The sequence below is a fragment of the Gracilinanus agilis genome, chromosome 4 (genome assembly GCF_016433145.1).
Source record: "Gracilinanus agilis isolate LMUSP501 chromosome 4, AgileGrace, whole genome shotgun sequence".
NCBI classification, from domain to species: domain Eukaryota; kingdom Metazoa; phylum Chordata; class Mammalia; order Didelphimorphia; family Didelphidae; genus Gracilinanus; species Gracilinanus agilis.
In genome coordinates this window covers 484,801,389-484,828,630 of record NC_058133.1, presented here as the reverse complement: position 1 = coordinate 484,828,630, position 27,242 = coordinate 484,801,389, and the positions used below count along the sequence as shown (strand labels likewise).

General features: G+C 43.5%; 1 protein-coding gene across 4 annotated transcripts; it reads right to left on the bottom strand.

Annotated features, from left to right (window-relative positions):
* Positions 1-3,442: 3,442 nt before the first annotated feature.
* WSB1 (WD repeat and SOCS box containing 1) lies at positions 3,443-19,571 on the bottom strand. 4 transcript variants are annotated; one of them, XM_044672808.1, is made up of 9 exons: positions 19,232-19,571; positions 14,173-14,341; positions 12,116-12,384; positions 10,466-10,597; positions 8,831-8,931; positions 6,374-6,546; positions 5,736-5,849; positions 5,200-5,307; positions 3,443-5,055 (listed from the first exon to the last, which is right to left on the bottom strand). In XM_044672808.1, exons 1-9 carry the CDS (start codon positions 19,269-19,271, stop codon positions 4,896-4,898), a joined length of 1,266 nt encoding a protein of 421 aa, XP_044528743.1. In that variant the 5' UTR covers positions 19,272-19,571; the 3' UTR covers positions 3,443-4,895. The 4 variants fall into 4 exon arrangements, with proteins under 4 accessions (XP_044528743.1, XP_044528744.1, XP_044528742.1 ...); XM_044672809.1 differs by lacking the exon at positions 5,736-5,849; XM_044672807.1 differs by lacking the exon at positions 19,232-19,571 and having other exon boundaries at positions 14,173-14,720.
* Positions 19,572-27,242: the final 7,671 nt, after the last annotated feature.

The window sequence follows — 27,242 nt, the reverse complement described above, 5'->3', positions numbered from 1 at the left end:
GAATTCACTCACAACTTAAGACATCATCCCATGAAGTCACTAGTCCTCTTTGAAAGGAAGGACAAACAACATTCCCCAGAGTGCTCTACATCGTTCTCTTCTCTTCCTCCAGAGCTCTCCTGATGATCTCATTAGTTCTCAAAGGTTCAAGCACCATCTTTACACAGACAACTCCCAGATCTACATAGAATCTCTATCATGAATTCCATTTGTACACCTGCTAGTTTCCTCTCCTTGGATGCCCCGTGGGTATGGAAAAGACAATATGAAAGTCTGGAGTCCTTAAACCACCAGCAGGTTTTTTGAGTGAGTCAAACTTATAAGTTTTTCTCCCAAAAGACCATGTTTTCCTTTCCTTACTCTCAATTACCAAGTTGCCTGACTACCAGCCAGGTTCATCTCTCCTGTCCCATCCCACACTGAAGAGTATTTTGGTACTCTAGACTTTGGCTGGCTTTGCAGCTTAGGGCAGCACATACTAATTGAAATCATCTTTACCCCCTGCAATGACAGGACAGAAAATTTCAGGATTGTAATTCTCTCAGGGGTAGCTGGCTTAGCACAGTGGATAGAGCACTGGGCCTGGAGTCAGGAAGAACTGAATTCAAATCTAGCTGAGAAACTTCCTAGCTGTGAGACCTGGGCAAGTTACTTAGCCTCAATTGCCCAGTCCATGCCATGGAAGAAATACTTAGTATTGATTCTAAGATAAAAGGTTAAAAAGGTTAAAAAAATTTTTTTTAATTTTATTTTTTAGAAAAATTTTCCATGGTTACATAATTCATGTTCTTGCTTTCCCCTTCACACACACCCCCCCTCCCCCAGCCAACACGCATTTCCACTTGGATCAAAACCCATTTCCATATTACTGATAGTTGCATTGGTGTAGTTGTTTCGAGTGTACATCCACAATCATGTCTGCATCAACCCATGTGTTCAAGCAGTTGTTTTTCTTCTGTGTTTCTATTCCCACAGTTCTTCCTCTCAATGTGGGTAGCGTTCTTTACCATAAATCCCTCAGAATTATCCTGGGTCATTGCATTACTACTAGTACAGAAGTCCATTGCATTCAATTTTACCACAGTGTATCAGTCTCTGTGTACAATGTTCTTCTGGCTCTGCTCCTTTCACTCTGCATCGATACCTGGAGGTCATTGCAGTTCACTTGGAATTCCTCCATTTTATTATTCCTTTGAGCACAATAGTATTCCATCACCAGCAGATACCACAATTTGTTCAGCCATTCCCCAATTGACAGGCATACCCTCATTTTCCAGTTTTTTGCTACTACAAAAAGCGCAGCTATAAATATTTTTGTACAAGTCTGTTTATCTATGATCTCTTTGGGGTACAAACCCAGCAATGTTATGGCTGGATCAAAGGGCAGGCAGTCTTTTAGCACTCTTTGGGCATAATTCCAAATTGCCATCCAGAATGGTTGGATCAGTTCACAACTCCACCAGCAATGCATTAATGTCCCAATTTTGCCACATCCCCTCCAACATTCATTATTCTCCCCTACTATCATTTAGCCAATCTGCTAGGTGTGAGGTGATACCTCAGAGTTGTTTTGATTTGCATTTCTCTAATTTATTAGAGATTTAGAACACTTTCTCATGTGCTTATTGATACTTTTTGATTTATCTGAAAATTGCCTGTTCATGTCCCTTGCCCTTGATAAATATCAATTGGGGAATGGCTTGACTTTTTTATACAATTGATTTAGCTTCTTGTATATTTGAGTAATTAGACCTCTGTCAGAATCTTTTGTTATATTTTTCCCCAGTTTATTGTTTCCCTTCTGATTTTGGTTGCATTGTTTTGTTTGTACAAAACCTTTTTAATTTAATATAATCAAAATTATTTATTTTACATTTTGTAATTTTTTTTAACTCTTGCTTGGTTTTAAAATCTTTCCTTTCCCAGAGATCTGACAAGTATACTATTCTGTGTTCACTTAATTTACTTAGTTTCCTTCTTTATAGTCAAGTCGTTCACCCATTCTGAATTTATCTTGGTGTAGGGTGTGAGATGTTGATCTAAACCTAATCTCTCCCATATTGTTTTCCAATTTTCCCAGCAGTTTTTGTCAAATAGTGAATTTTTGTCCCCAAAGTTGGGCTCTTTGGGTTAAGAGACAGAAGGATCAGTGGAATACTTGGCGTAAGTGACGTCAGCAAGACAGCGTATGATAAATCCAAAAAAAATTTTTGAAAAAAATTTAAAAATTTTTTTAAATTAAAAAAATAATTTCACACTTTTGAAGCAATCTTTCTTGAGAGAATACTGCTACGGAGTTAACCAAGTACAATTTGCTTCAGAGGAATTTGGAAAACTGATGAAGCAAATGCATGTCATGTCATTCAACAAAAGCTAAGCATTAAGATTTCAAGAACTGGAGATTCCAACAATCTCTGCCTATTAGAACCAACTACTAAATTAAAATACCTCCCCAATTAACTGGATTGTTCTCTTCTGCTCATTGTCACTCCAACACCAGGCTCAACACCCTTGGGCTAACCCCTCTTACAGTACAAAAGAAGCAGGTCAGCCCCTTTCAGGAAAGTCTTTGGATTGAGTCCTTTTATGTAGATGGAAGCTCTCAAGAGGGATGAATAAAACTCTGGGAGAGAATCATTGTTTAAAAATGTTACCTTTGGGGGCAGCTGGGTAGCTCAGTGGAGTGAGAGCCAGGCCTAGAGACAGGAGGTCCTAGGTTCAAACCCAGCCTCAGCCACTTCCCAGCTGTGTGACCCTGGGCAAGTCACTTGACCCCCATTGCCCACCCTTACCACTCTTCCACCTGTGAGACAATACACCAAAGTACAAGGGTTAAAAAAAAAAAATGTTACCTTTGGGATTTACATACATGCACATTTCATAGTCATTTAATGGAAGAGTCAGCTTGTACCACCCAGAAAAGGTTTTTCTGTTGGGGGAAAAAATGTCAGATTCTAGTTGTTCACAGGGCTTCATGAATGAACTGAGTTTGGGGCCAGAATGGGAATCCTTCCCTTTATCTCTACAGCCATATAAAGGAATTCAGTTTGAAGTAACTGGTCATAAAGTATCCCTACTACAAACCAATGGTATGGAGCCTCGGCAAGACCATAATGTAATTAATAATGCTCACTGGTTGGGGGCAGCTGGGTAGCTCAGTGGATTGAGAGCCAGGTCTAGAGATGGGAGTCCTGGATTCAAATCTGGCCTCAGACACTTCCCAGCTGTGTGACCCTGGGCAAGTCATTTAATCCCCATTACCTAGCCCTTACTGCTCTTCTTAGAACCAATACACAGTACTGTGTGACTTTAAGTGAAGACCGACTGAAGGTGACTGAACAGAAGAAATCAATGCCTGGTTTGAACTTCTCAGGTACGTAACTTTCTTGGCTTTAGCAGATACCCAGGATACTCTGAATCAAATAACACATGCCATTTGAAACACGGTACAAAATTTTAATGCAGCATTTATTAAATTTCTCCAAACTACAGCCATTGCCTGAAGACCTTTGGTTACATGAACACAACTCTCAATATCACAATTAAACTAAATCCAGTGGCTGAAAATTCCCCAAGGGAACTCCTTGTTTAATCAAAAAGTGCACTCAGTTACCTCTTCCTCATGAATAACCAGAGGCCGGCTGTTCCCACAGTAATTCCCCCAAAGATCAGGCTCTTCCTCTTTTGCACAGCATCATCATTCCACGTCCTTTCAACGCTCTCCTATACTTTCATTAACATGGTGGTGTTTGTGCCAACATGCTTTCCTCAACAGGGTTCATTCCCATTGTAAATAGGTTGCCTGCCCCACGCATGGTGCACGAATCTCTAGTGCGTCCACTTCAAGGGATAACAGATCATGAATGAGGGTGTCTGAGGGAGCTGGGAGGGTCAGTGGTAAAAAGAACTTGGAGAAAAAGAGAAGGGGCTTAATTACCCTTCCATGATTCTGGGAAACAAGCACACAAAAGGAGTGTTTTATACAAGTCTTTAATAAAAATATTCAACAAAAATATATAATCAGGCATTTTATGTAATGCATATTTTTAATATCTGCAGGTACAGATAAGGAACAGAAGGCAAAAGCAAGCACTGCTTCTCTTTGGCGATTCACCAATGTCACCCCCTGAAGAAATAATACGGCCGTTAGAAACAAAAACCAGAATCTTAAAAAAAAGACAAAGATGTCCCACTAGTACAGAAAAAACACGAAGCGATCATACAGTAGATGGATTTTTCCAACCAACGAGAGCAGGATACTTCAGACGACAGCCTAAGTCACAAGCTGCTCTCCAAAATTAAGGCCTGCAATTGCACGGAGACAAGGCGATTCCCCTTCGCTGCTTAGATATCCTCGGCTCCATTCTCTATCCGTACATCACATTCAAAGGGCACCTCTCAGCCATTCCTAAGAAAAACAAAACTTTTCCTCCACAAAAAGGATTCCCTGCAGGGGTGAAGCCCGCCGCCCCTGCCCACCAGCATGCGTTTGTACGGGGCATTTGCCCTCCTCCAGTCAGTATCTGACTGTCTAACTCAGCGTCCCAGGATAAAATGTCCATTTTACAGCAAAAATACATACTGTGAGCGCTACAAAGCAATATATACATGACACTAAAACTCAAAAAAGCAAAATAAAAATAATAACCACACACGCGACATCTAGCAGCTTATGTCTAAGTATGTACATGTTTTCACAGTTAGAGCTAAAACCCTTCTGGCTGGAGATCTTCAGAAACAGTCTGAGAATCTATAAATAATGTCGGAGCTCCGCCTGATCCAAATGAAGGACGAAAGTAGCCAATTTAAATAAGTCTAAATGGTCACGGCAGAGACTTGAAGTCTGTCAAGGCTGAGGTTTGTGGAAAGTGGGTTCTGTCGGGCCCGACAACGTTCTACATCTGGTAGCACAGAAAGTCGACGAGCTTGGGAGGCAGCGGCAGCTTCTGCACTTCCCAGGTGGACATCACTCTCCGCACTGACATGCGACACAGATGCTGCAGGCTCGGGACATGCTTCGGCGTGGGCCAGAAGTACACGCTGCCGTCGCTCGTCCTACAGGGAAGATGAGTGGAGTGCAGTCAGCAGGCCTGGCTCTCCCAGCCTGAAGGGTGCCCATGAGGGGAGGCCTCACCCTCTTCCACAAAGCTAAAGAAGCCCCCCCCCCGACCCCCATGGCCCCTCAGGGTCTCTGCTTACCCTGCAGCTAAAACGCTGCCATCAGTAGAGAAGGCGCAGCACAGACCGTTGCTCAAAGTGGCCACTTGGACGGGGAAATCCTCGTCAATCCTCCAGAAGCGCACTATCCTGGGACAAAGAGCACAGGCCGGTGAGGGACTCGGGGTTACGGCCAAACCCACGTTAACGATGACACAAAGAAACATGGAGACAGAAAACAGCTTTGAGGAGGCCGAGGCTTTGCGTCAGAGGAGTCTCTCTCGGTCCGCTCCCTCACCCCAGTCCTCGCCTATACCTCCAGCTCGCGTGTGCCCAGCACTGAGCAGATGCTGTGCAATTCTGGAGGAAGCCCTCCGAGTGGGGCTTTCATCAGGTGGGCATTTCCAGCAAAAAAACTGATGAGCTCCTTCCCCCTGGCATCAAGCAGCGTTAGGGAAAATCCCTAGACAGCTCGACGGCAACCCGTGACGAAAAGCTTTTTTAAAGAAATGTGTCTTAATTCATGTTGGAATGAATGAAAGGAAATTAAAGCAAACACAACCATAGTTTGCACTTACTTATCATCAGCCAGACTTGCAATATGCAGTCCATCGTGACTAAAAGACAAAGCGCGCACCCATCCATCATTTGCTCCTCCAGCAAATATGGGTGTAGGAGGGGGAAACAGGTGCCTGCAGACAAACACAAGCCTTGAGGTGACAAGTCTCTTAAAAGCAACAACTTCCCCCAAAACTATAACTCATGAAATGGAATTTCATCTTTGTTGTTAAAAAAAAAAGATTATAAAGCTTTGATGAGAGGCCAAGTCAGGGACACCCCAAAATAGACCGTAATCACAACTCAGCTACTCCTTTGGTCGAACTGGGTTTCAACACCAGGAGATTCTGACTTTTATTTCAACAATTCCTTCCTAATAAAATGCCAATACCAGACAACGTGCTTCCCTCTAAAATTAACTGTGTCCAGAAGGAGACTGAGGTGATGGTCAAATGGTAAGATCCAGACAGTTAGACCAAAGGTCCCATTCAAATAATTTTAAAAAAAATATCAGAATATGTTCTATATTTGGTTCTCTAATCACTTTCAGGCAACCAAAACATTTATCGAGCATTTATTTTGTGCCAGGAACTGTGCTTCTAAAAGTTAAACAGCCTGGCCAAAGAGGAAAGAATGAGACAATTCCCAGCCTACCTACCCAAATTCCATCAGAATTGATCCAGTATGTGGGTCCCAGACATACACTCGAGTATCATGAGATGCAGTAGCCAGTAATGCTCCATCAGGAGAGAACTCACAAGCTACAACATCATTGTGATGTCCTTCTAATTTCCGTATCATGGTGTATTTATCCATGTTCCAAAGGAAAACCTGAAATAAAAAAACAAATATTATAGCTTCCTTCGGATACACAGATGACAAAAATCACACATCTCATCTAAAATTACTAAATTTATTTAGAATTATATTAAATTAAGAAGTATAAATTACAAGTACTTAAAAGTATGCTCAGTGTCATAGTCAGGTAGATTAAAATCAGTTTTAAAGTTAATTAAAGCAGACATGCAAATTCTATATCAAAAGTTTCTGTTAAATGTTAATTACAAAATATGCCTAAATATAAAGGCAATGTAATTTAACCACAAAGTTATATTGAATTCCATTTAAAATGTATGTATATAAAAAATACTAGTTAACTAAATTTGACAGAAATAGTGTTAAATACTACAATTCCCCCTTCTTATTTTTTTTTCCAGAAACTACCAAAATTTTAAAAAATATACAGACAGAAAATGTAAGGTTAACAAATTGTTACTCCTTTGGCATCTCCCTTTGAGATAATCACTTGTTTACAATAGGCTTGGGTCACCAACGTGAGCCTAGAAAGAGAAACAGATACTGCAAGCAGAGAGAATTTTCTTTGGCAAACAATAAGGATGCTCAACCAAGTGACATATTTAAAGTGCTTCAATTTTACAGAAAGAATAAAATCACAACATTTCTGTGACATGAGTTACCCATCTTATTCTTTTAAACTTTAGCTATTATTCATTAATGAAATTTAAAGGACCAAAGTTACTACTTCAATGCAAGTGTTCATGGAATTTTGGATTATTAAACTACAGCTTTAGATTGTGCAGAAGAGCTTTAAATATAATTTTGAAATCGATTGTTCAGCCCAGTGGTATAGGAAAAGCCTTTAACTCCCAAGACTTATAATAGTAATAAACTCCTCTTGGAGTTAGGCACTCTTTTCATGCTAGCTCAAGTTTTCTGCACAGATTTCGTTTTAATACAGGTATTTCAAACAAAGGAAAACAAGCACAAATTTTAAACTGAACCAAAGACTAAGGTAGCTCTAAGCCCCTTATATAAATCCAAAAATAGTTCAGAGAAACCGTCTGAAAGCCAATTCTGTTACATTAAATTGGTTTCACTATTCACAGACCCCCAAGTTCCATAAAACTGGAAGACCAATTTACTTGGAGGAGGTCAGTGGGTTTCACTGTGGGGAAATAAAAATAAAGAAAAAAAAGAAAGAAAGAGAAGCAGAAAGTGGACGCCGACCAGCACCTGCGTACGTACAGTACCCCTTGCAGCCGAATGCAAGGTTACTTCACCGTCCTATGGTAAAGGTCGCCCCCAGCCCGGTAGCCAGAGATGCCACTCTGCCCAGCTGGCACCATTGTGCGCCTGTGTGCGAGTGGTGCCAGCTTAACCTCAATCACACCAATATTGCTGCCACCACCTGTGACAGGGAAAGCAAGAAGCTTATGGAAAACACACAGCCTAAAACAGCAATGTCAACATCTCGATCTCTCCTCTCTATGCTTTTAAAAAGACTAAACTGACTATTCTGCTTGAAACTTGCAACATTGGCAACTCCCCTTTTCCCCAATCTGTTGGCTATACAGTGCATTCACCAGCCTCCCAGCCCAGCCAGCTCCAAGTACACAGTGCTCCTCATCCCATTCCTTGGCCTTTGCTTAGCACTCGGCTCCAGCCCCGAAGCTCCCACCTGCCCCTTTATTCTGCACCAGCTCAGGGCTGGCCAGAGAGAGGTCCTAAGGGCACTCTCTTTAAGGTGGTTCTCAGAAGCGCACCTTTACCTGCGCGGCTTCCAAGTATGCTATGCAGGCCAGATGAGAGATATCAGAAGCCTTCTACTCTCCCCCTACTTTAATTCACAACTTTTAATTTTAAAAGCCACTTTTTTCTGTTTTAAGTCCAGGACCAGCTAAGACTCACATTAAAAAAAAAACAGCACACTGGACAAGAAATAGAACAGAGAAGAAAACCATTAGCAAAATGATATCTTAATTGAGCTAGCTCTTGTCTAAATAACATGGTAATTTTCTCAGTTTTTACAATAAACAGCTAAATGCAAAGACCCACCCTCCTTTCCCAACTCCCACTTGCTCCCCGCCCCATGGATAATTTACAGAACAGCTTTAGCTAAAATCAGTAAGTTCTCAATTCACAATTAACATCTCTACTGGCTTATTCCATTTCTTTCATGCAACTTTCTCCTCATTGTAAAACATTTAAGAATGACACTGAGCACAGGCTTGATGGGTTACTTAAGATTTCAAGTGATTGTGCACACATTAGGATAATCAATTCACAAGTCAATGTCCAGAACTGTGACACCTACTGCTTTACTGGCTCCAACCGAACACAGCATGGAAGAGTCAGGGGAGAAGGAGCAGCTGTAAACCCAGTTCTGGTGTCCCCTCAAGACCTTCATCATGTTTCCTAGACCAAAAGAGCAGAATTACCAACGGTGCCCTCCTCTAATAGCCACGAGAAAGCTCCCTGAACCTGGGTTCGGCATCTAAACCTGCCTTCGACCTTTCCCCTCACAGCCCACCCAACAGTTTAAGGGATCATGCTCTGTCCTTTCTAGACAAGGGCAGATCCTCTGTTTCAAGGAGTTCGTGATCACTGGCCAGTGGGACCTAAAAGAATTTTGCTGAGATGGGGCAGAAAAGATCACCATCAGGGGAATCTGGTCTTCCCTAGACTTTCTTAAGCATATCTGGCCAGGCCTAGGGGCTGCCATGTGAATGTAAAAATAATGAAAACCCAGCTCCCCAGATTTTGTTCTTGAGAGAATTCCAGATGATGTCCCCACATCTGTAGAGGGAGTTGGTGGGAAGGGAAAGAGGTCTAGATGAATTCTAAAATTGTTTCCAACTCTAGAGGCCTGTCCCTCTGATCCTCCTTACCCAAGCAACCATTAATTATTCATATGCATTCTCAGGCTGATCTTTTGGCTTCTCTTATAACATAACTATGTCAGGCCATAGCCAATTTCATATTATAAACTAAAATCAATTCTCTAAAATTGAGTCTTTTGCTTGCTACCTCTAAGGGCTCACGTTTTAGCAGCAGCTGACATCTTAAGCCCTATGTAGCTTTAGAAACTTGGCTGTGAATCTTTAGCGTCAGGCAGAGAACACAGATAAGTCTTCACATTATGCTAAGGATGTTGGGTAGAAGACGTTGGCATGCTTAGAGAACATCCTTAAACCCATTCCTGGGACTCACAAGAGTAACCTTCAAAGTTTACAGTGTCTGGAGTTTATAGTCATTAAAACCCCTTCTTCTACAAGAAACCTTTCCCAATCCCTCTCAATTCTAGTGCTTTCTCTCTCTTAATTATTTCCATTTATCCTGTATATGGGCTATTTGTACATCTCTGTTTGCACACTGTGTCCCTCATTAGGTTGCAAATTCCTGGAAGGCAGGGACTGCCTTTTGTCTCTTAAATGCTTAATGACTACTTCAGATACTATGGATGGGAAGGAAGACCTAAAAACATACCTTTCTCAGAAATAAATCTGGTTTATATCACTGCTTAAAATCCATGCCCTAAATTATCAGATGCAAACAGCTGTTTATTTTGTGTACTACTTAAATTTTGTTGAGCTGTACCTGCCAGTTGCTTTGGGGTTCACTTAACTTTTTACTAACCAAAAGCAGAAGAGAAAACAGATGCTGCTTTGTTTAGGCCACAACCTGAAATGGATCCAGGTTCTGTGGGCCACGCTCTGGGCTTCCAAATGGAACTATATCACACTGTCTACTTAGCTGACTATTTTGTTGGTCCTTACAGAAAATTCCAAGAATTAAAAAAAAGATTTGATTTTTATACCACGTTTTCTAAGTCAGAGAGATCCTATGCTATCAAATACTGAAGAAGACTTTAGACATTTTTAGTGCAAGCAGCTCCCTCACAACTGATGCTGGTTTTCTTAACCTCACAGAAAAGTGTTTGCTTACTTACCATCATCTTTCAGGTCCCACACTCGTAGAGTTTTGTCTCTTGAAGCTGACACTAGAATCAGACTTCCATCTGGAGCAAAAGTTAAATCTCGGACCACATCTGTATGATCCATTAGGTTCAGGAGGAGTTTTCCTAAGAAAAAATGAAAATACAAAAAAAAATCAATTAGTATTTTAGTTTATTTTTCAAATCTAATTCATAATATTTTCTCAAAAAAAAAAACAGTTTCTCTCAGGAGCTAAAAGCATAGGGATGATAAAGATCAGTCTCTAAGTGAATAACAAGAGTTCTCGTGGTATCCTCATGATCTATCTATCACTAGATTAACTGGGATGGGTTTTGCATTTCCTTTTTTCTGAAAAGCCCTATTTACAGGTCAGTTAGTCCTAGACCCATTTTTTTCTTTTAGATAAAATCTTAATTTGTTAAAAATAAATAAATAACAAGGAAGAATGGGGGCGGGGATTGGAAAAAAGTTTCTAAGAGTATCACACTGATTCAATTTATGTAAATTTATGTAAAAACGTAAAAAAACAAAAAAATAAAAACACAAATTCATCATCAAACTATTTCCAAAGTGTCTGAGGGCCTATAAAGTCAAGTTGTTCTATGCACTAGAATGCGTGCTAATATAGATAGCTAACGACTCAAAAGCATGTTAACTCCTCATATTTAAAAGGAAAATAATAAATATAGCTTTGTGGATGAAGAGCTGGTCAAGGCAGCAGGAAGGCCTGAATTCAAATTCTCCCAATAACAAATTAAGTGACCATGGGCAAATCTCTGGGGGTCCATGGGCTGGGGCAATAACGCATTTAAATAATGTTTTCTTGCAGGCTCTTCTCTTCAGGATCTTGAAGCTATCCATCCTAACTCAGCTCCTTCTACCAAGAGATCACAGGCTCATTACAACCTCCTCCCCACGTTCACATAGCCCCAATAAAAACCTGCAAACCTAAAAGGACACAAATATTTCTGTCTAATTAAAAATGAGGATGTCACCAATATCTGACCAAGGTCGCATTCTTTGGTGGCATCCTTTTCTTATAAAACCTATTCATGTGTCATTTGATTTGATTTTCAAGGACCCAATGATTTAGCTACCCCACCATGCTAGCCTTTTTTTTGTTCTCACTTAAAAAGGAAAATGTCAAAATTCTTTCCTAAATTACAATTATTCATGTTTTTTATTAACCAAAATAAAGCATTTAGCTTCTTGACCTCATGGGTTAAAACTCCAGCTAAATTATCACCTAAAACTTTGAAAGGTTAATAATTGATGAAATCAGGAGGCTTGCCTTGAAAACTTCGCTGTTATCCAATCACTAGCAACATGGCTATTTGAAACAGAAAACTAAATTACTAGTTGGGAAGAAATAATTAACTAACTGCCCCCCAAATGTCCTCTCTCTTCCAATGACGTCTATTTAAAGAGTAGTCAAAACAGATGGGGAAGGTTATAGAGTTATACTAAAACATAAAAAAAACTCTTAATTCTTTCTGAACCATCAAACATAACTTAGTAAGAGGACAGCTCTGACTTTAAATATACTCCTCTTCTTAAAATCATCCACCTAAAGCTTATGAAAAACCCAATAGATCGATTTAAAAAAGATGACGATGGGCCTTTTTTGAGGGAAGGATTTGTACCTGTGTAGACATCCCATATTTTGATTCGTCCATTGCTCAAGCCAGTGGCCAGAAGGAGCTGATCCTGACCAAATTTGAACCGATGCCATTCTATATTCACACAGCGGCTCTGTTTTTCAGGGACTGACGACCCAAAGGCAAGGCTCCATACAATGTCTCCACAGTCTATGACATGCTCACAAGGCCTGTTCTTTGAAACACCATCACTGTTTTGTCTGGAAAGTCTTGAATTACTTGAGTTAGTGACATTCTTGGTGCCATCTAAGAGGCTTTAAAAAAAAGAGAGAGGGAGAGAGAGACACACTTGATTTATTCTGGATTTAAGGACACCCTGGGACACCAATTACTTAAAACTTGAATTCCAGAATATGCTTTCTGAATGTAGTAAACTTAAACTTGATTCCAGTGGCAATAAACAAAACCAGAACTTGAATCATTCTATTCTTATTAATAGATGAAGGAACAAAAATAATTTCTATCTAGGTCACTGGGATGCTATTGTATAAATCCAAGGCACTAAACAAAGTCTCCAGTGGTCATAAAGAGCAAACACAAATTAAACAATAAAGCAGTTTACAGTTTTCTCTCACTGTCCAAGATTTTTAACTAGGATTAACTGAGCCCCATCCCTCAATTAATCAAAATGCTGTCCTTCCATACACCATCCTGTGATTCTACTTTAAGGAATGAGGCAAATGACCAAAAAAGGTGCCAAGTAATTATTTACTATATATAAAAAAAGGACAAATTCACCCCTCCTAAACCAAGCTCCCCCACTTATATACATTCTATAAAAGCATACCCTCACTCTCTTTCTCATACTTTCTCAATCAGGGTGTAAAATAAAAAACGAAACACTATGGAATAAGAATTATGGCTTAAAATGGTAACCCTATTATTCTTTTGTTATTGCTCAGTCATGTCTGACTCTTTGGTGACCCCACTTGGGGTCTTCTTGGCAAAGATCCTGGAGAGGTTTGCCATTTCCTTCTCAAGTTTATTTTATAAAAGAGAGTTGAGTAACTTGCCCAGAGTAGCACAGCTAATAAGTGTCTTTGATTAGATTTAAATTCAGGAAGATGAGTCTTCCTGACTCCAGGCCTGGCACGCTATCCACTGTGGCCCTTAGCTGTGCTACCCTCAGGTTCTATGACCTCCTAAATCCAAGAAAAATGAAGTGATGGCGAGTAAGGCCACACTGTAGCAGGTGCCGGGGGGACAGAGAATGAGACGAGCCACACTCTCGAGGAGCTCCCATCAGACAAGGATCTTGTGAAGGAGGAATAGGGCCCCGGGAGGCAGAAATGAGGGACAGCCAGAGATGGGCTTGTATTTTAGCCAGGGGTCAGATCTGCAGGTAAGGAGACCCCCCCAGGAGCCGGCTGAGCCGGGTGACCCCGGCGGAGGCGGCTGTGTGAATGGAGGGGAGACACAGGAAGGCAGACCCGGGCAAGCTCTGGCCAAAGCTCGGCTGTGTGTGGGGAGGGGGTGCAGGACCACCCCGAGGGCACACACCGGGGAAGGCTGGTGGAGGAGGGAGAAGGGAGGGGAAAGGACGAATGGGAGCTGGACGTGTCTCTGGGACGCCCTGTGAAACGTCCGCTAGACCACTGGTGATGAGAAAGGGAAAGTGGGGACAGAGCGCGTGAGCCATCGCTGTGGGGAGGACCATTAGGTCCCAGACAGCGGGCTGGTTCCCCGAGAGAGCACAGCAGAGACCCCAGAAATCCAGCCAAACAAGAGGCGTCCCCAGGCTGGGTTCTCCCTCGCACGCGGCCTCATTTTCTAAATGACAATTTGTGCCTCGCAGGAGTGAGAACAAGAAAGGCGGGAGGCCGTCAGGGAGGAAGCAGCGAGCGGGTGGAGCCCAAACACCCAGGCCAGAAGCGCCAATCCCGGCCGTGCTGGGCACCCTAACATCACGGTTAGGCCACAACCCAGCCGTGGGCCTCCTCCCACCTGGCCTGCGGACACACTCCGCCATTCCACTTCCACTCCTCCCGAGGAGACCCGATGACACAAAGGGGAGGCTGGGGAGGCCGGACAAAGGGTCTTACAAGTTCTTAAGGCACCGGGACCAGGGAACCAGCTTTACTGTGCGATGTCCTTGGGACCAGGCGAAGTAAGAGCCGTCCGGAGCGAAGGCCACCGTCCAGTTTTCATGGCCACATTTCTTGTCGAAAGGAGCTGCCGGGGCCAAAAGTTCTCCGATGGTGCGGGATCTCACTAAGGAGAGAAAGAAGAGGATGCCAACGGCCTGATTCACGTTCATTCGAGCCTCTCGGTTCTGGCCCCCTGGCGGGGCGTCCCTGCTGCCCCTGCGACACCCCGAGCGAGGCCTCACCACCCACGACTCCCTCCAAGATCTCCAAAGTACAAATGTGACAGACTGAAAGACTCCTCGGGGGGTGTCACATGACTCTTGTTCAAAGATCCCAGACCTGCGGACTTTCATTGTTTTAAGTTATCAAATCTAAAACAGAAAAAGATAAGCTGTTTACTAGGGAGGGCGAATGACTAATAAGTATTTTCAGTATTTCAGCCATTCAGAATTTTCAATGTATGTAACTTCCTTGAGAGCAAGAACTATTTTTTTGCTTCTGTTAACAATACTTTGACTTAACGTTTACCTGAATTAAAAATAGAAGTGCAGCCACATAGCTTTATTTATTTAAAAACAGAACTGCGATTCCCAGGGCGCTCTCAGGCACCTTTCCTTCGCTCCTCACCAAACAACCCCACGAGGCAGGCGGGACAGCGTGAGTCCCTCCCTCTAAGGCAGTGGAGGCCACGTGCCACACGCCAGGCCGGTCCATTCGGGCCCAGCAGCCTCCTCCTGCGCCTCGGCACGACTTGTACAGAATCTCTGCGGGCTCAGGGAAGCTGCCGGGAAAGGCCCCTTTCAGCCTTCTCTGCCCCTCACAACCCTCCCAGGCAGAGCTTCGAATCCTTTCATTGAGGGGCTCCAGGGGGACAGGCAGATACTCTTCCTGCTGTCGGGGTACTTTCGGTCACTGACCCCTCCGGAGCCCCGAGTTCTACTCCTGGGGGTCTCTAAGTCTCAAAACGAGGAATTCACCTCCATGGACGAGTCAGCTAACTCTCCAAAGCTCTTCTGCTTTCACTGCTCGCCTCACAGGGTTGTCAGGATAGAAAACGAGGCTGTACATGGCATCCTCCACAGGCCCTTCTAACACTGATTCTATGAAACTCCCAGAACACGTAGAACAAATTACAAGATCCTGAAACACTTAGGCTTCAAGTACAACGTCCACAGCTTCAATTTAAGCTTTAAGAACTTAAACGTGAGGGGGCAGCTGGGTGGCTCAGTAGATGGAGAGTCAGGCCTAGAGATGGGAGGTCCTAGGTTCAAATCTGACCTCAGACACTTTCCCAGCTGTGTGACCCTGGGCAAGTCACTTAAACCCCATCATCTGGCCCTTAACACTCTTCTGCCTTGGAACCAATACACAGTATTGTCTAGAATGATGGAAGGTGAGGGTTTAAAAAAAATAAAAGCTTAAACATGCACTAACAAACTTGTGACACCCTGTCTACCCTTTCACCTTGCATCCTCACCGAAAGTTATTAGACTTGAATATAATCTGTAAGCTATAAAACCAGGAGGAAAACTGTCAAACACAGGAAAGAGAAGTGTCCATAGGATTTTTAGATCCCACTAAAACCTTTTAAAACTCACAAATCCATTTGACAAGTAACAGTGGAAGCCAGACATCCTTTGATAACCCCAAACAAGACCAACACAATCTCCATTTTCAGTAAGTCCAGGATCTTTGGTCTTAATGTTTCTAGAGTTGGAGTCTCCATTTACACTCCGAGTGGGGTCCTCTGCACCTTTCTTGAATAACAAATGACTTAGCCATTAAAGAGTCCTGGAAGGGAATCAGGAAATCAGAGTTCAAGTCCTCACTCAAGTCTCCCTTGCTGGGCCACATCGGCAACATGGGGGCATTGATAATACTGGCCCTGCTGCCTTAGAGTTGTTGAGAGTAAGGAGATAAGGACAAGTAAGTGTTGCTTAAAAAAAAAAAAAAAAAAAAAAAAAGGATCACCACAGAGCACCAAACAAAGGCAGGAGCTTTTCCAAATTAATTCTGAGTAATCTACAAAAACGTAACTCCAGGGTCATCCATAAAGTGCTTCGAAAAACTAAAAATGGATTAAATGTTTGTTGGTTTGAACAAATATCTAATACTTCATCATGGATACATTCATTTTTAGTCCTCTTCTGAGGATGATGAATTGTTAAGGATTTGTTTTACTGGGCGGTCTTTGGTTTGGCATTTCCTTCTCAAACTTATGAGGATGGAACTGAGGAAGGAAACAGGGTGAAGTGACTTGCCCAGGATCACACCACCAGGAAGTGTCTGAGGTCAGATTTGAACTTGGGAAGAAGTGGCTTCCTCAGTCCTGGCTCAGTGCTCTGGGCTCGATGGCACCGCCTAGTGGGCCACATGCATCCATACAAGCTCCACCCTGGGCCATCCTGCTCATTAACAAAGGAACCTGGATTTGGGGGCCACAAGCTACTGATGGATGTTCATCAGAAAAAGTGGAAGGTTTCCTTTTTTAAAGATACCTTTCTCGGGGCTAATCTCGACCTGCTTAACAAGACCTCTAATCCCCCCAAATGTGTACATCCATACAAGCTCATTATAGAACTTTGGGCTTCCTGGACTCCTTGAAAGAACTCTACAGGGGTTTCTCCTACAAGGCCAGGCCTGGGCTTCCCAAAGGCAGACCCAAAAGAGGAGAAAGGGCAAAGGGCACAGAATAAGGGACGTGCCTGGCTCTCTTGTCCAAAGGCAGCAGAATAATCTTTGCTATTAACTGGCCCTTTCTGAGTCCTGGATGTTTCATAGCTGCACGTAGCAGGTGCTCAACAAGTATTTTTTGACTGCAAGTCCAAGGAAGATCCACAAAAGTAAGGAAGGGACCTTCGCCTTAAAAACACAAACTCAATCTTTCAGCTAGTTTAAATGTGAATCGCTGTGTGGGATCATACATTACAGAGAAGCAGGGTCTGAGAAAGGTGGCCTCTTTACTCCTTACATTTTAGACATTGTAAATAATTTGCTGGTGGGCAGTGAGGTAGCTCAGTGGATCAAGAACCAGATCTAGTCAGAAGGTCTCTGGGTTCGAATGTGACCTCACTTCCTAGCTATGTGACCCTGGGCAAGTCACACCAACCCCCATTGCCTAGCCCTTACCATTCTTCTGCCTCGGAACCAATTCAGTCTATGATGAAATTTTAAATTTAATTAATTTTAAATTAAAAAAAAGAACTTGCTAAAACTATTGTAAGATGAAAGCATTAAATGTAGGTTAATAAACTAAATATTTAAAATATCAAACGGGGGGGGGGGGAGGGGGAGGGAGACTTGCCTAACTTGCCATTTAATTTCAAAGAGAACAAAGCCCAGGAGGATGCTATAGGGAAGGCTATGCCTAGATGCCAGGTTCTCCCAAACACTGAATAAAGAATTTTCTGGTTGTTTCCCACTCCTCTAGAGATGCCTGCCACCGTCCTGTGCCTGGAACAGCGTCTTAAATAAATTCGAGGTCTAAGGACTGATGAAACAATTAACCACCCTGGTCTCCCTACTTCATATCCAGTTCGAACACCCTTCTTCCTTCACCACAGCTCATTTTAGGGTCAGTAATCTCATTCTCCAGCTCTACTGTTGGCCAGTCACTTTCTTTTCATGTATTCATTTATTTTTAGGGCCCTTACCTTCCATCTTAGAGTCAAGTCTGTATACTGGTTGTAAGGGCTAGGCAATGGGGGTCAAGTGACTTGCCCAGGGTCACACAGCCAAGAAGTGTCTGAGGCCAGATGTGAACCCAGGACCTCCTGTCTCTAGGTCTGGCTCTCTACACACGGAGCTACGCAGCTGCCCCCAGGCCAGTTACTTTAGACTAGAGATTGAGATTAAGAGAAATCCTTTCAAACACGCAAAACCCCAAGGGTAACTCGCAACTAAACCATCCATTCCTTCTAGAAGGTTTGCTACTAAATCAGATAATGGGCAGCTTTCCTACAGTTCAATAATTCCATGTGAACAGCCTTTCTCCTCCAGCCACTGCAGTTCCAGCCACCCAGCCCTTCCCACTCCATACGTGTTAGAAGAGCAATTCCAGTGGGAGAAGAGTCTCCTCCCCTGAACGCTGCACACCAACCCGCCCCCCCTTCTTCCACAGCCCCCATCATTCCAAGCCACCTTCTTCAATCCCACTTAATCTGGGGCTGGGGCCAATTCCAGCTTCTTCCTAAAAAACCTGGGTCCCCTGGATTCCTCGCCCAGCACCTCCTCCCACTCAATTCTGGGCCAGCCCCTCTTCCTTTCTCCCACCCTCCAGCTTTCCTTCAGAATAAGAATCAAGCTATCACTTTGCTTGCCTTCTCATTGGGTGGGGGAGGGAAGGAAAGCATTGTAGAGCTCAAATTTGAAAAAATAATGCTAAAAATAAATAAAAGGTTTTTTCAATGGAAAGAAAAATCAATCCCACAAGGAGAGGATACATTCCCTCCCTTAAACTGGTCTACAGTACGGGTTTCAAAGGGCTTAAAGACCTAGGGATGGGTAAAGCAGGCTTTGGAGGACCAGACTGGGTAGTTAAAAGTCCGGCCCCCTTCCTCCCCTCTCCAGGCCCCAGATCTCTTTTCTGCCCTTTCCGAGGGACCCAAAGTGTGTCCCAGTCCAGAAGGCAACACCAGTGAGCGCCTACTGTGTGCCAGGTGCAGGGGGGCTACAAGAGACACCTCAAACTTGCCAGAGGGTTCCTCTATCCCAGTGCAACGACACCAGCATCCGTGCGACGCCAGGCAGATGCCCCGAACCGATTATCCAAGCAGCCGCCACCGCAGAGCTACAACGTAGCAATCAAGCAGGGTTACAAAGTAGCAAGCGTTTCCCGGCGCCGCGCGTGCCTGCAGATGCCCCGAGACCCTTCCGAGCCTCGGTGACATTTAGTAGGCGCCAGTTGTGTGCGCTGAGGATCCAAAGACAAAAGCGGACCCCGCCCTCCTAGTTTCTATTCTGAGGAGGGGTCGAGCGCGCCCCCCACTCCCGCCCTCGGCCCCGGCTTCCTCACCGATCTCTTTCTCGTTGACCCTCGGGGGAAAGCTGGCCATCTATGGGACACCGCCTGAGTCCGGGGCGCGGGCACTCACACACTCACTCACACACGTCGGGAGCGCGCGAGGCGGGAGCGCGCGAGGGGCGTGACGGGGCGCGGGTCCCTCCGGGGTCCCGGGGAGGGAAGAACGCCGAGAAGGAAGGGACGTAAGGACAGGGAAAGGGAAGTGTCGCTGCGGCTCTGGCCGACGGATCCGGGGCAGGACCAGAGTGCCTGGGACGCAGAGAGGGAGCCCGGCACAGACAAAAGACTTCGAGTCCCCGATGGCACCAGAGCGACGAAAGAACGCTTCCGACTCGGCAGACGGCAAACTAGACACTGGAAGCAAAATGGCGGCCGGGCTAGGGTGTAGCGAGGCGGGGCGGGGGCGGGGTCTGATGACGACAGAGGCCACGGTCACGCCTCCTGAGGGGGGGAGGAGAAAGAGACAGTGGGGGCGAGAAAGAGAAGAGTAGGGGAGGGAGGACGGGTGGAACGTGACCGGACGACTCCCCTCAGGCTCCACCCTCTCCCCCCTCCCCGCCTCCTGCCCATGCGCAGGAGTCCCGAGGCGTGGTCTGGCTGGAGCCAAAAAATGGACAAACTTTGGGAGGAGACCGAGTTGGGCGAGAAGAGCTGTGTAAAGAAGAAAGAATTTGGCAGAAGAGTTAGATAGGGTACAGCTAGGTGGTTCAGTGGGTCGAGAACCAGGTCCAGAGTCCTGGGTTCAAAGTTGGATTCACACACTTCCTAGCTGTGTGACCTTGGGCAAGTCACAACCCCCCACTGCCTAGCCTTTACCTCACATTATTGATTCTAAGATAAAAGTAAGGGTTTAAAAAAAGAGTTAATGAGAACTAGTACTATTAATATTGGTCATACTTTAATAATAAAATAAGCAGCACCTCTTCATTCCAGCGCCTTCCCTCTGTTCATTAGCTCCTATTTATCTCGGGTACAAACTTGCTTTGTAGATGCCTCATCCATTAGATTGTTAACTCCGTTAGGGCAGGAACCAACTTTTGCTGCTTCTCGTGTCTCCAGCGAGTAACACAGTGCCTGGCACATTTTTTTTATCGTTCAGTCGTGGTCAACTTTTCGCGACCATTTGGGGTTTTCTGGGCAAAAATCCTGCGGGGGGTTGCCATTTTACAGATGAGGGAACTGAGGCAAACGGAGTGAAGGGACTTGTCCAGGGTCACACAACCAGTAAGAGTCTGAGACCAGATTTAAATTCGGGAAGAGGAGCTTTTCCGACTTCAGCCCGGACACAAAGTAGGCGCTATATAAATGTGTGTTCAATTCAATTACATAGTACTTTAAAAACAATTATATAGTCATTTAAGGCATGAAAAGCACTTTAGAAATATTTTCTCATTTGTTCCTCATAACAGCCTAGCGGAGGAGGTTGAACTCAGGGGATCTTCACTTTTCTTGTGACCTGAACCCCTTCTCGAATGATGTTGTGAAATGTCTAAAATAAAATGCACAGGATATCAAAGGAACCTAGTTACATTGAGAGAGAGAGAGACAGAGACAGACAGACAGACAGACAGAGACAGACAGACAGACAGACAGACAGACAGACAGACAGACAGACAGAGTTGGATAGANGATAGATAGATAGATAGATAGATAGATAGATAGATAGATAGATAGATAGATAGATAGATAGATAGATGGATAGATGGATAGATGGATAGATAGATATAGATATATTTTAAGTTCATGGACACCATATAAGAACCCCAGTCTGCCCCTCCAAATTCCAAGCACTTGTACTACCCTATAAAATTCCTCTTCAAGAAAATGTCAGGTTCACAGCTTATGAAGGAATTTTCTCTTTGTGCTCTCTAGGTATCCCAGTGTCAAAACCTGGTGTCAGGAAGACATGAGTTCAAATTGGACCCCTGATAGGAATTAACTGTGTGACCCTAGCCAAGTCACTTAGCAGTTGTGTGTGAGGCTTGATAAGTAAGAGCTTCAGCTTTCTGTTCTATAATAGCACCTACTTTACAGAGTTGTGAGAATCAAATGAGAAAACATAGGCATAATATTTTGCAAACCTTTATTATTCAGCATCATATCTCTATACTACTTTTCTCACTGACTTGAAGTTGGGATGGTCTGTTTTTGGAAAAGGAAAAAAAAATCTTAATTTTTATAACCCAAAGGGGTCTTTAAAAAAAACAACCTACTAGAATGCAGATGAAAACATCTGATTTATCACTTGCTTATGTGTTTTGGGACTTTTGTACTTAAAAGGTAATTCAGTTACAAAAATGAATAATTTGGAAATATGTTTTCTTTTTTATTTAATCACTAATTAATTAATTGAAGCTTAATTTAATTGAATATTAATTAATTAATGATAGTTATTTATTTTAATAATAATAAAAATTATTATTTTTAATTTTATTTTTAAAGCCCTTACCTTCCATCTTAGAATCAATACTGTGTATTGGCTCCAAGGTAGAAGAATGGTAAGGGCTAGGCAATGGGGGTCAAGTGACTTGCCCAGGGTCACACAGCTGGGAAGTGTCTGAGGCCAGATTTGAACCTAGGACCCCCCCATCTCGAGGCCTGGCTCTCCATACACTGCGCTTATCCAGCTGCCCCACTTTGGTAGTATACATATAACCCAGAATGAATTACTCTGCAGCTCTGGGAGGAAAGAAGGGAAGGAAACAAAATGGATCATATAACCTCAGAAACCTTATGGAGAAATTTATTATTAAAATAAAAACTCCATTTTTAAAAATGTTCTCATTTTTACTTTGACACTTAAAGAAGTCGTAATTTTGTCAGAGTGCCTAAGTCCCTTCACCAACAGAGATTGCATCCCTGTTATATAATTCAGTAAGGACCCTTTGAGAGTTGCTGTGGCTGATCTCTTTTCTGGAACCTACCAGGACTTCCACCCCCTCCAGCAGCCCTTGAGGACCCAAGAGACTTGCCCAGTATCACACAGTTAAAAAGTAGTTGAGGCAAGATTTGAACTCCAAGTCTTTCTGACTTCAAGGTTAACAATCTGTTAAACCCACTGTGCCACCCGGGGTCCCTTCTAAGCCCAGCCTCCCTCAAAGTAGAAATTAAATTGAGACAAGACCTTAAAAGTCAATAGAGCCATAAAGAACAATTTTTGTACCTAGGCGCCTGCGAGGATCAAACAAGATAATATTGGAAAGTGCTTTATAAAGCTCAAGTCACTATATAAATGGAACATGATATACTGAGGATAACCAAGAGTGTACAAAAGCCAGGAAGACATACTCGTTATGGAAATATAGAATAAAGCAAGAAAGATTTTAAATACAAATGAGAATTAAATTTTTTTATTTTTATATTTATTTTACTTTATTCTAGAAGCACTAAGAAGCCATCAAAGCCTCTTGAACACAGAAGTAGCATGTTCAGACCTGGGTGTTAGGAATATCTTTTTTTTTTTTAAACTGTTATTTTCTGTCTTGGAATCAATACAAGTATTGGTTCCAAGGCAGAAGAGTGGTTAAGGGCTAAGCAATGGGGGTTAAGTGACTTGCCCAGGGTCATACAGCTAGGAATTGTGAGGCCACATTTGAACCCAGGATCTCCCATCAGAGCCACTACCTGCCCTAACAGTAAAGTGTGTTAAATCCAGAGAATTTACTTTTTTTTTTAATTTTTATATTTATTTTATTTTATCTTAGAGTGGGAAGTCACACTAAAGGCTTGAAGGAGGGAATAAATATTTATTTAGCATCTATTATGTACAAAGCCATTTTACTAATATTATCTCATTTGATAATGATACTATTATCGTTATTATATTATTATTATCCTTCAGAGTAGGTCCTACTATTACCCTCATTTTATAGTTTAATAAAGCGAGTCAAACAGAGGTTAAGTGACTTGCTAATTTGAGCTAGTAAGAGTCTGAGGCTAGACTTGAACTCAGCCAACTTTCTACCACCTAGCTGCCTTAGTTTGAGGCTCACCACCCCACTCCCACCCCTCTGGAGAAGTTAAGTGTTTGGAAAAATTCCCCTAACTTTTCTGGAACTAAACTAGCGTGATGTGCATTGGCAGGGACCAGAGTAGATGCTGTTCCTACCATTCCTGGGAAACTGATTAAATAGGGGGTGATGGAGAAAGAGTGGAGAATGACTGAGTCAAGTGGGCTTGTACTCAGCTCAAAGGAGCCTGGGAGGCTTTGAGGTGGGATGGAAATCACCTTCTAGCCCAGCTCCTAGGAAAAAGACTTCCTGGAAAGATGGCTAAGTCAACAGGTTCAGCCCAGTTTAACTTCTCCAGCTCCACTCCAACAATAATAATCAGTACCGAGAATGAAATAAAAGAATGAGCATCCTAAGCAAAGGAATTCTTTGAAGGGTCTTCTCTAGTTTTTCAGAGGTCTTCCTCCATTCCAGACCCTTCCTCCCCCCCATAACCCTCACACACACACACACACACACACACACACACACACACACACACGCATCTTCATCCTTGCAAGGCCATCTTCTTCCTCTTGCCTTGTCCAGTTCATTGGTCCACCTGCTCCTGCTTACTGTGAGGTGGGCCAGCCCAAGGCTCCCAGGATCCATCAGCCCTTATCCTGAGGGAGGACCTTGAACAATCTAATCCTTCCCTCCTTCCACAGACCTCTCTCTTACTACTAATACTCTGCCTGGCCTCTTCCATGGTTAACGTACTTCTTTGTTCTTCAGACTTTTCAGTCATGTCTGACTATTACTATCCTCATTTTATAGTTGAGTAAATAGAGACTCTTCCCAGCTCCATTTGGAGTTTTCTTGAGGAAACTGAGGCAAACAAGGTTAAATGACTTGCCCAGGATCACATAGCTAGTGTCTGAGGCTAGATTTGAACTCAGGAAGATGAGTCTTCCTGACTCTGAGTCCAGCATTCTCTCCCCTCTTGTATTCCCACCACCTTAGTGATTCCGAATCTCTAGTTACTGATAAATAATTTGCCTAACTCAGTCTCCCCTTCTACCCCAACTCCTGCCCTTATGCTAAGGGAATTCTCCTTCCTTATTTACAGTCCCTCCGATATTCTAATGGCTCGGTTCCTGTGACCTACTCACAGAGAAAGTAACAGCCCCCCAAAAAGCCAAACTCCCCAGATTCTAATATCCAAGTGACATCAAAGGACTCACATTTTAACAGGGGACACAATCGAATAGGCAAATCATTCTGGACAAACAGTAAATGGAAGGTCATCTGAAAGGAAAGGCATTCCTTTTGGAGGAAGGAACCAGCAAAGTCTTCTTGCAAAAGGTGAGTTTTTAGCTGATACTAGAAGGGAGACTCTTCCAGGGATGGGGGTGGACACAGAGGTAAGAGATGGAGTCTTGTGCCAAAGGATGGGCAGATTGAAGAAGAGGAGGGGGGCTCCTGGGTCAACATAGCCAGATCAGAGAATGCAGGGAAGAAATAAAGTATAAAATGTGTTAAGTGGTCAGACCTGCTGGGAAAACCACAACTAAGTGATGGATGGATTGGCATGAGGAAAAACCTCAAGGCAAGAGAACAATGAGGAAGTTATTGCAATCCTCTAAGCAGGAGATGATAAGCACCTGCATGAAGAAGGAGAATGAATTGACAAGAATTCTAATGAGGAACAAAGTGGAAGATCTGAGAAAGTGTTAGGCTACTTGGATTATTCTTTAGATTGCTTTAGTATAGGTAACTTTGGGTGAGGAGTTCATTCAGAGAACATCAACCCTTCCGTTTTACAGATGAGGAAGCTTCGGGCCAAGGAGATCAAATCAATTAATCAACATCTAGTATGTGTCTAAGTGCTAGAAAGATGAAAATTGGTACTTGCCCTGCAACTGAGAGTTAACAGAGCTGCTCGGAGAGCTTAATGTAAAATGACTTGCCCAGGATCTCACACACAGCCTGGATATATCACGGGCAGGACTTGAACACAGGTCTTCCTAATTTCAAGGCTGACTCCTTTGTCCACTAAGCCACACTGGCTTTGATAATACTTTTCTGTGTTGAAATGATCTAATTTAAAGGTAAACAGAGAGGGCAGGTGGGTTGTTTAGTGGATAGAGACCCAGGCCTGGAGACTGGAAGTCCTGGGTTCAAATCTAGACTCAGATACTTGCTAGCCGTATGAGCCTGGGCAAGATACTTAATCCCCATTGCTTAGCCCTTACCACTCTTCTGCCTTGGACAGATACTTAGTGTTGATTCTAAGACAAGGTAAGGGTTTGCTTTTTCTTTCTTTCTTTTTTTTAATGTAAACCTGGAATACATTTAAAACAGGTTTTTTGTTTTGTTTTGTTTTGTTTTGTTTTGTTTTGTTTTTTTACGTGGTGATGGTGGAAGGGGAAAATGATCTGAGATCCTGAGCAATTCCAGGTGACCTAAGAACATGGCAACATGGCTGTGCAGAAGAATAATGAAGCATTGCCTTCTTGCTCCTTTTTCCTCTTTCTTTCCCGTTTCCAAGTCCCTTGTGCATCCTGGGGCAGCTGTGATTCTTAGCGACTATGCCAGGAGGATTTCCAAAGGCGTAATCTGATCTCTCTTCCCAGCTGTGCCAAGAAGACCCTGGCATTGGAAGATGGTGCAGCTGGTGCAGCTGGAGAAGACACGGAGCCAGCTTGCCCTGCCCCCCTCCCCTTAGGCCAGTGCCTGCTCCTTTCCAGAGAAATGTAGAAGCACTTGGAGGCTCCAGGGAAATGACTTGCTTAGAGATAGAAGAATTAGGGAGGCTGGGAAGAGAGCATTGGCTCCAGAGTCAGAGGCTCTGATGTCAAATTCTGCTGCTAATTCTTAGCACCTGTGTGACTGTGGGCAACTTACTTGAATTCCCTGGGTCTCAGTTTACTCATGTGTAAAATGAGGAGATTGGACTAGATAATCTCTAGCCTCCCTTTCAGCCCTAAGGCTATGATCTGGGGAACCAAAAAAAGTTTCTCTCCTCTCTGGCTCTGTTTCTCCCCCTCTCCTCCCTCCCTGTCTTTCTTTCTTTTTTTTTTTTTTTCTTTTTCTTTTTAAACCCTTACCTTCCATTTTGGAATCAATACCATGTATTGAAGAGTGTGAGCGCTAAGCAATAGTGGTTAAGTGACTTACCCAGGATCACACAACTAGACTGTGTTTGAGGTCAAATTAGAATCCAGAACCTCCTCTGTCTAGGCCTGGCTCTCAATCCATTGAGTTAACTAGCTTCCCCCTCTCTCCTTCCCTCCTTTCCTTCCTCCTTCCTTCTCTTCTCTTCTCTTCTCTTCTCTTCTCTTCTCTTCTCTTCTCTTCTCTTCTCTTCTTTCCTCTTCTCTCTATCCATCTCTATGTGCTTCTCTTTGTTTCTCTTTGTCTCCTATTTCTCTTTCTCTATGTGTCTGTCTCGGTTTTTCTCTGTATCTCCTGTGTCAATCTCTCTGTATTTCTCTGTCTCCTCTGCCTGTCTATCTCTGTCTCTCTGTTACTGTCTCTGTGTCTCCTGCATCTCTCTGTTTCCCTGTCTCTCTTCCTCTCCACTCCTCCGCTTTTTGCTGGCAGCTTTCCCAGTGGCCATGCGTTCCCTCTTCATGCCTTGGTTTTATCCTACTCTGGCACTTAGCTTCCATTTTTCTAAGCCTATTCTTCCCATAACCCATCCTGGAGGGGCACAAGAGGGGGGAGGATTAGCTCATCGACAACCAGCACTGCTTTTGTAGACTTGTCTGCATTGTCCTCCTTCTGCATTCTTTTGATTCTTGCCCTGGAAATGCCTCCTGGGTCATTCTATCTCTGGCTGTCTTGTCTGGCTTTCCTGGCAAGCTTCGCCTCCAGCTGTCCTTCCCTTCTGCTGGAGGGCAGGGGCGGGATGAGCAGCATCAGCTGGAATGTCATTTCTGGTTCCAGGGGTCCCAAGGAGCACAGTGAGCAGCTCCCTTTATGCCTCTTCCCTCACACTTAAAGAAAAAATAAATAAATAACCCAAACACCTTATTCTTATTGGCTGAGTGGATTGAGAGCCAGACCGA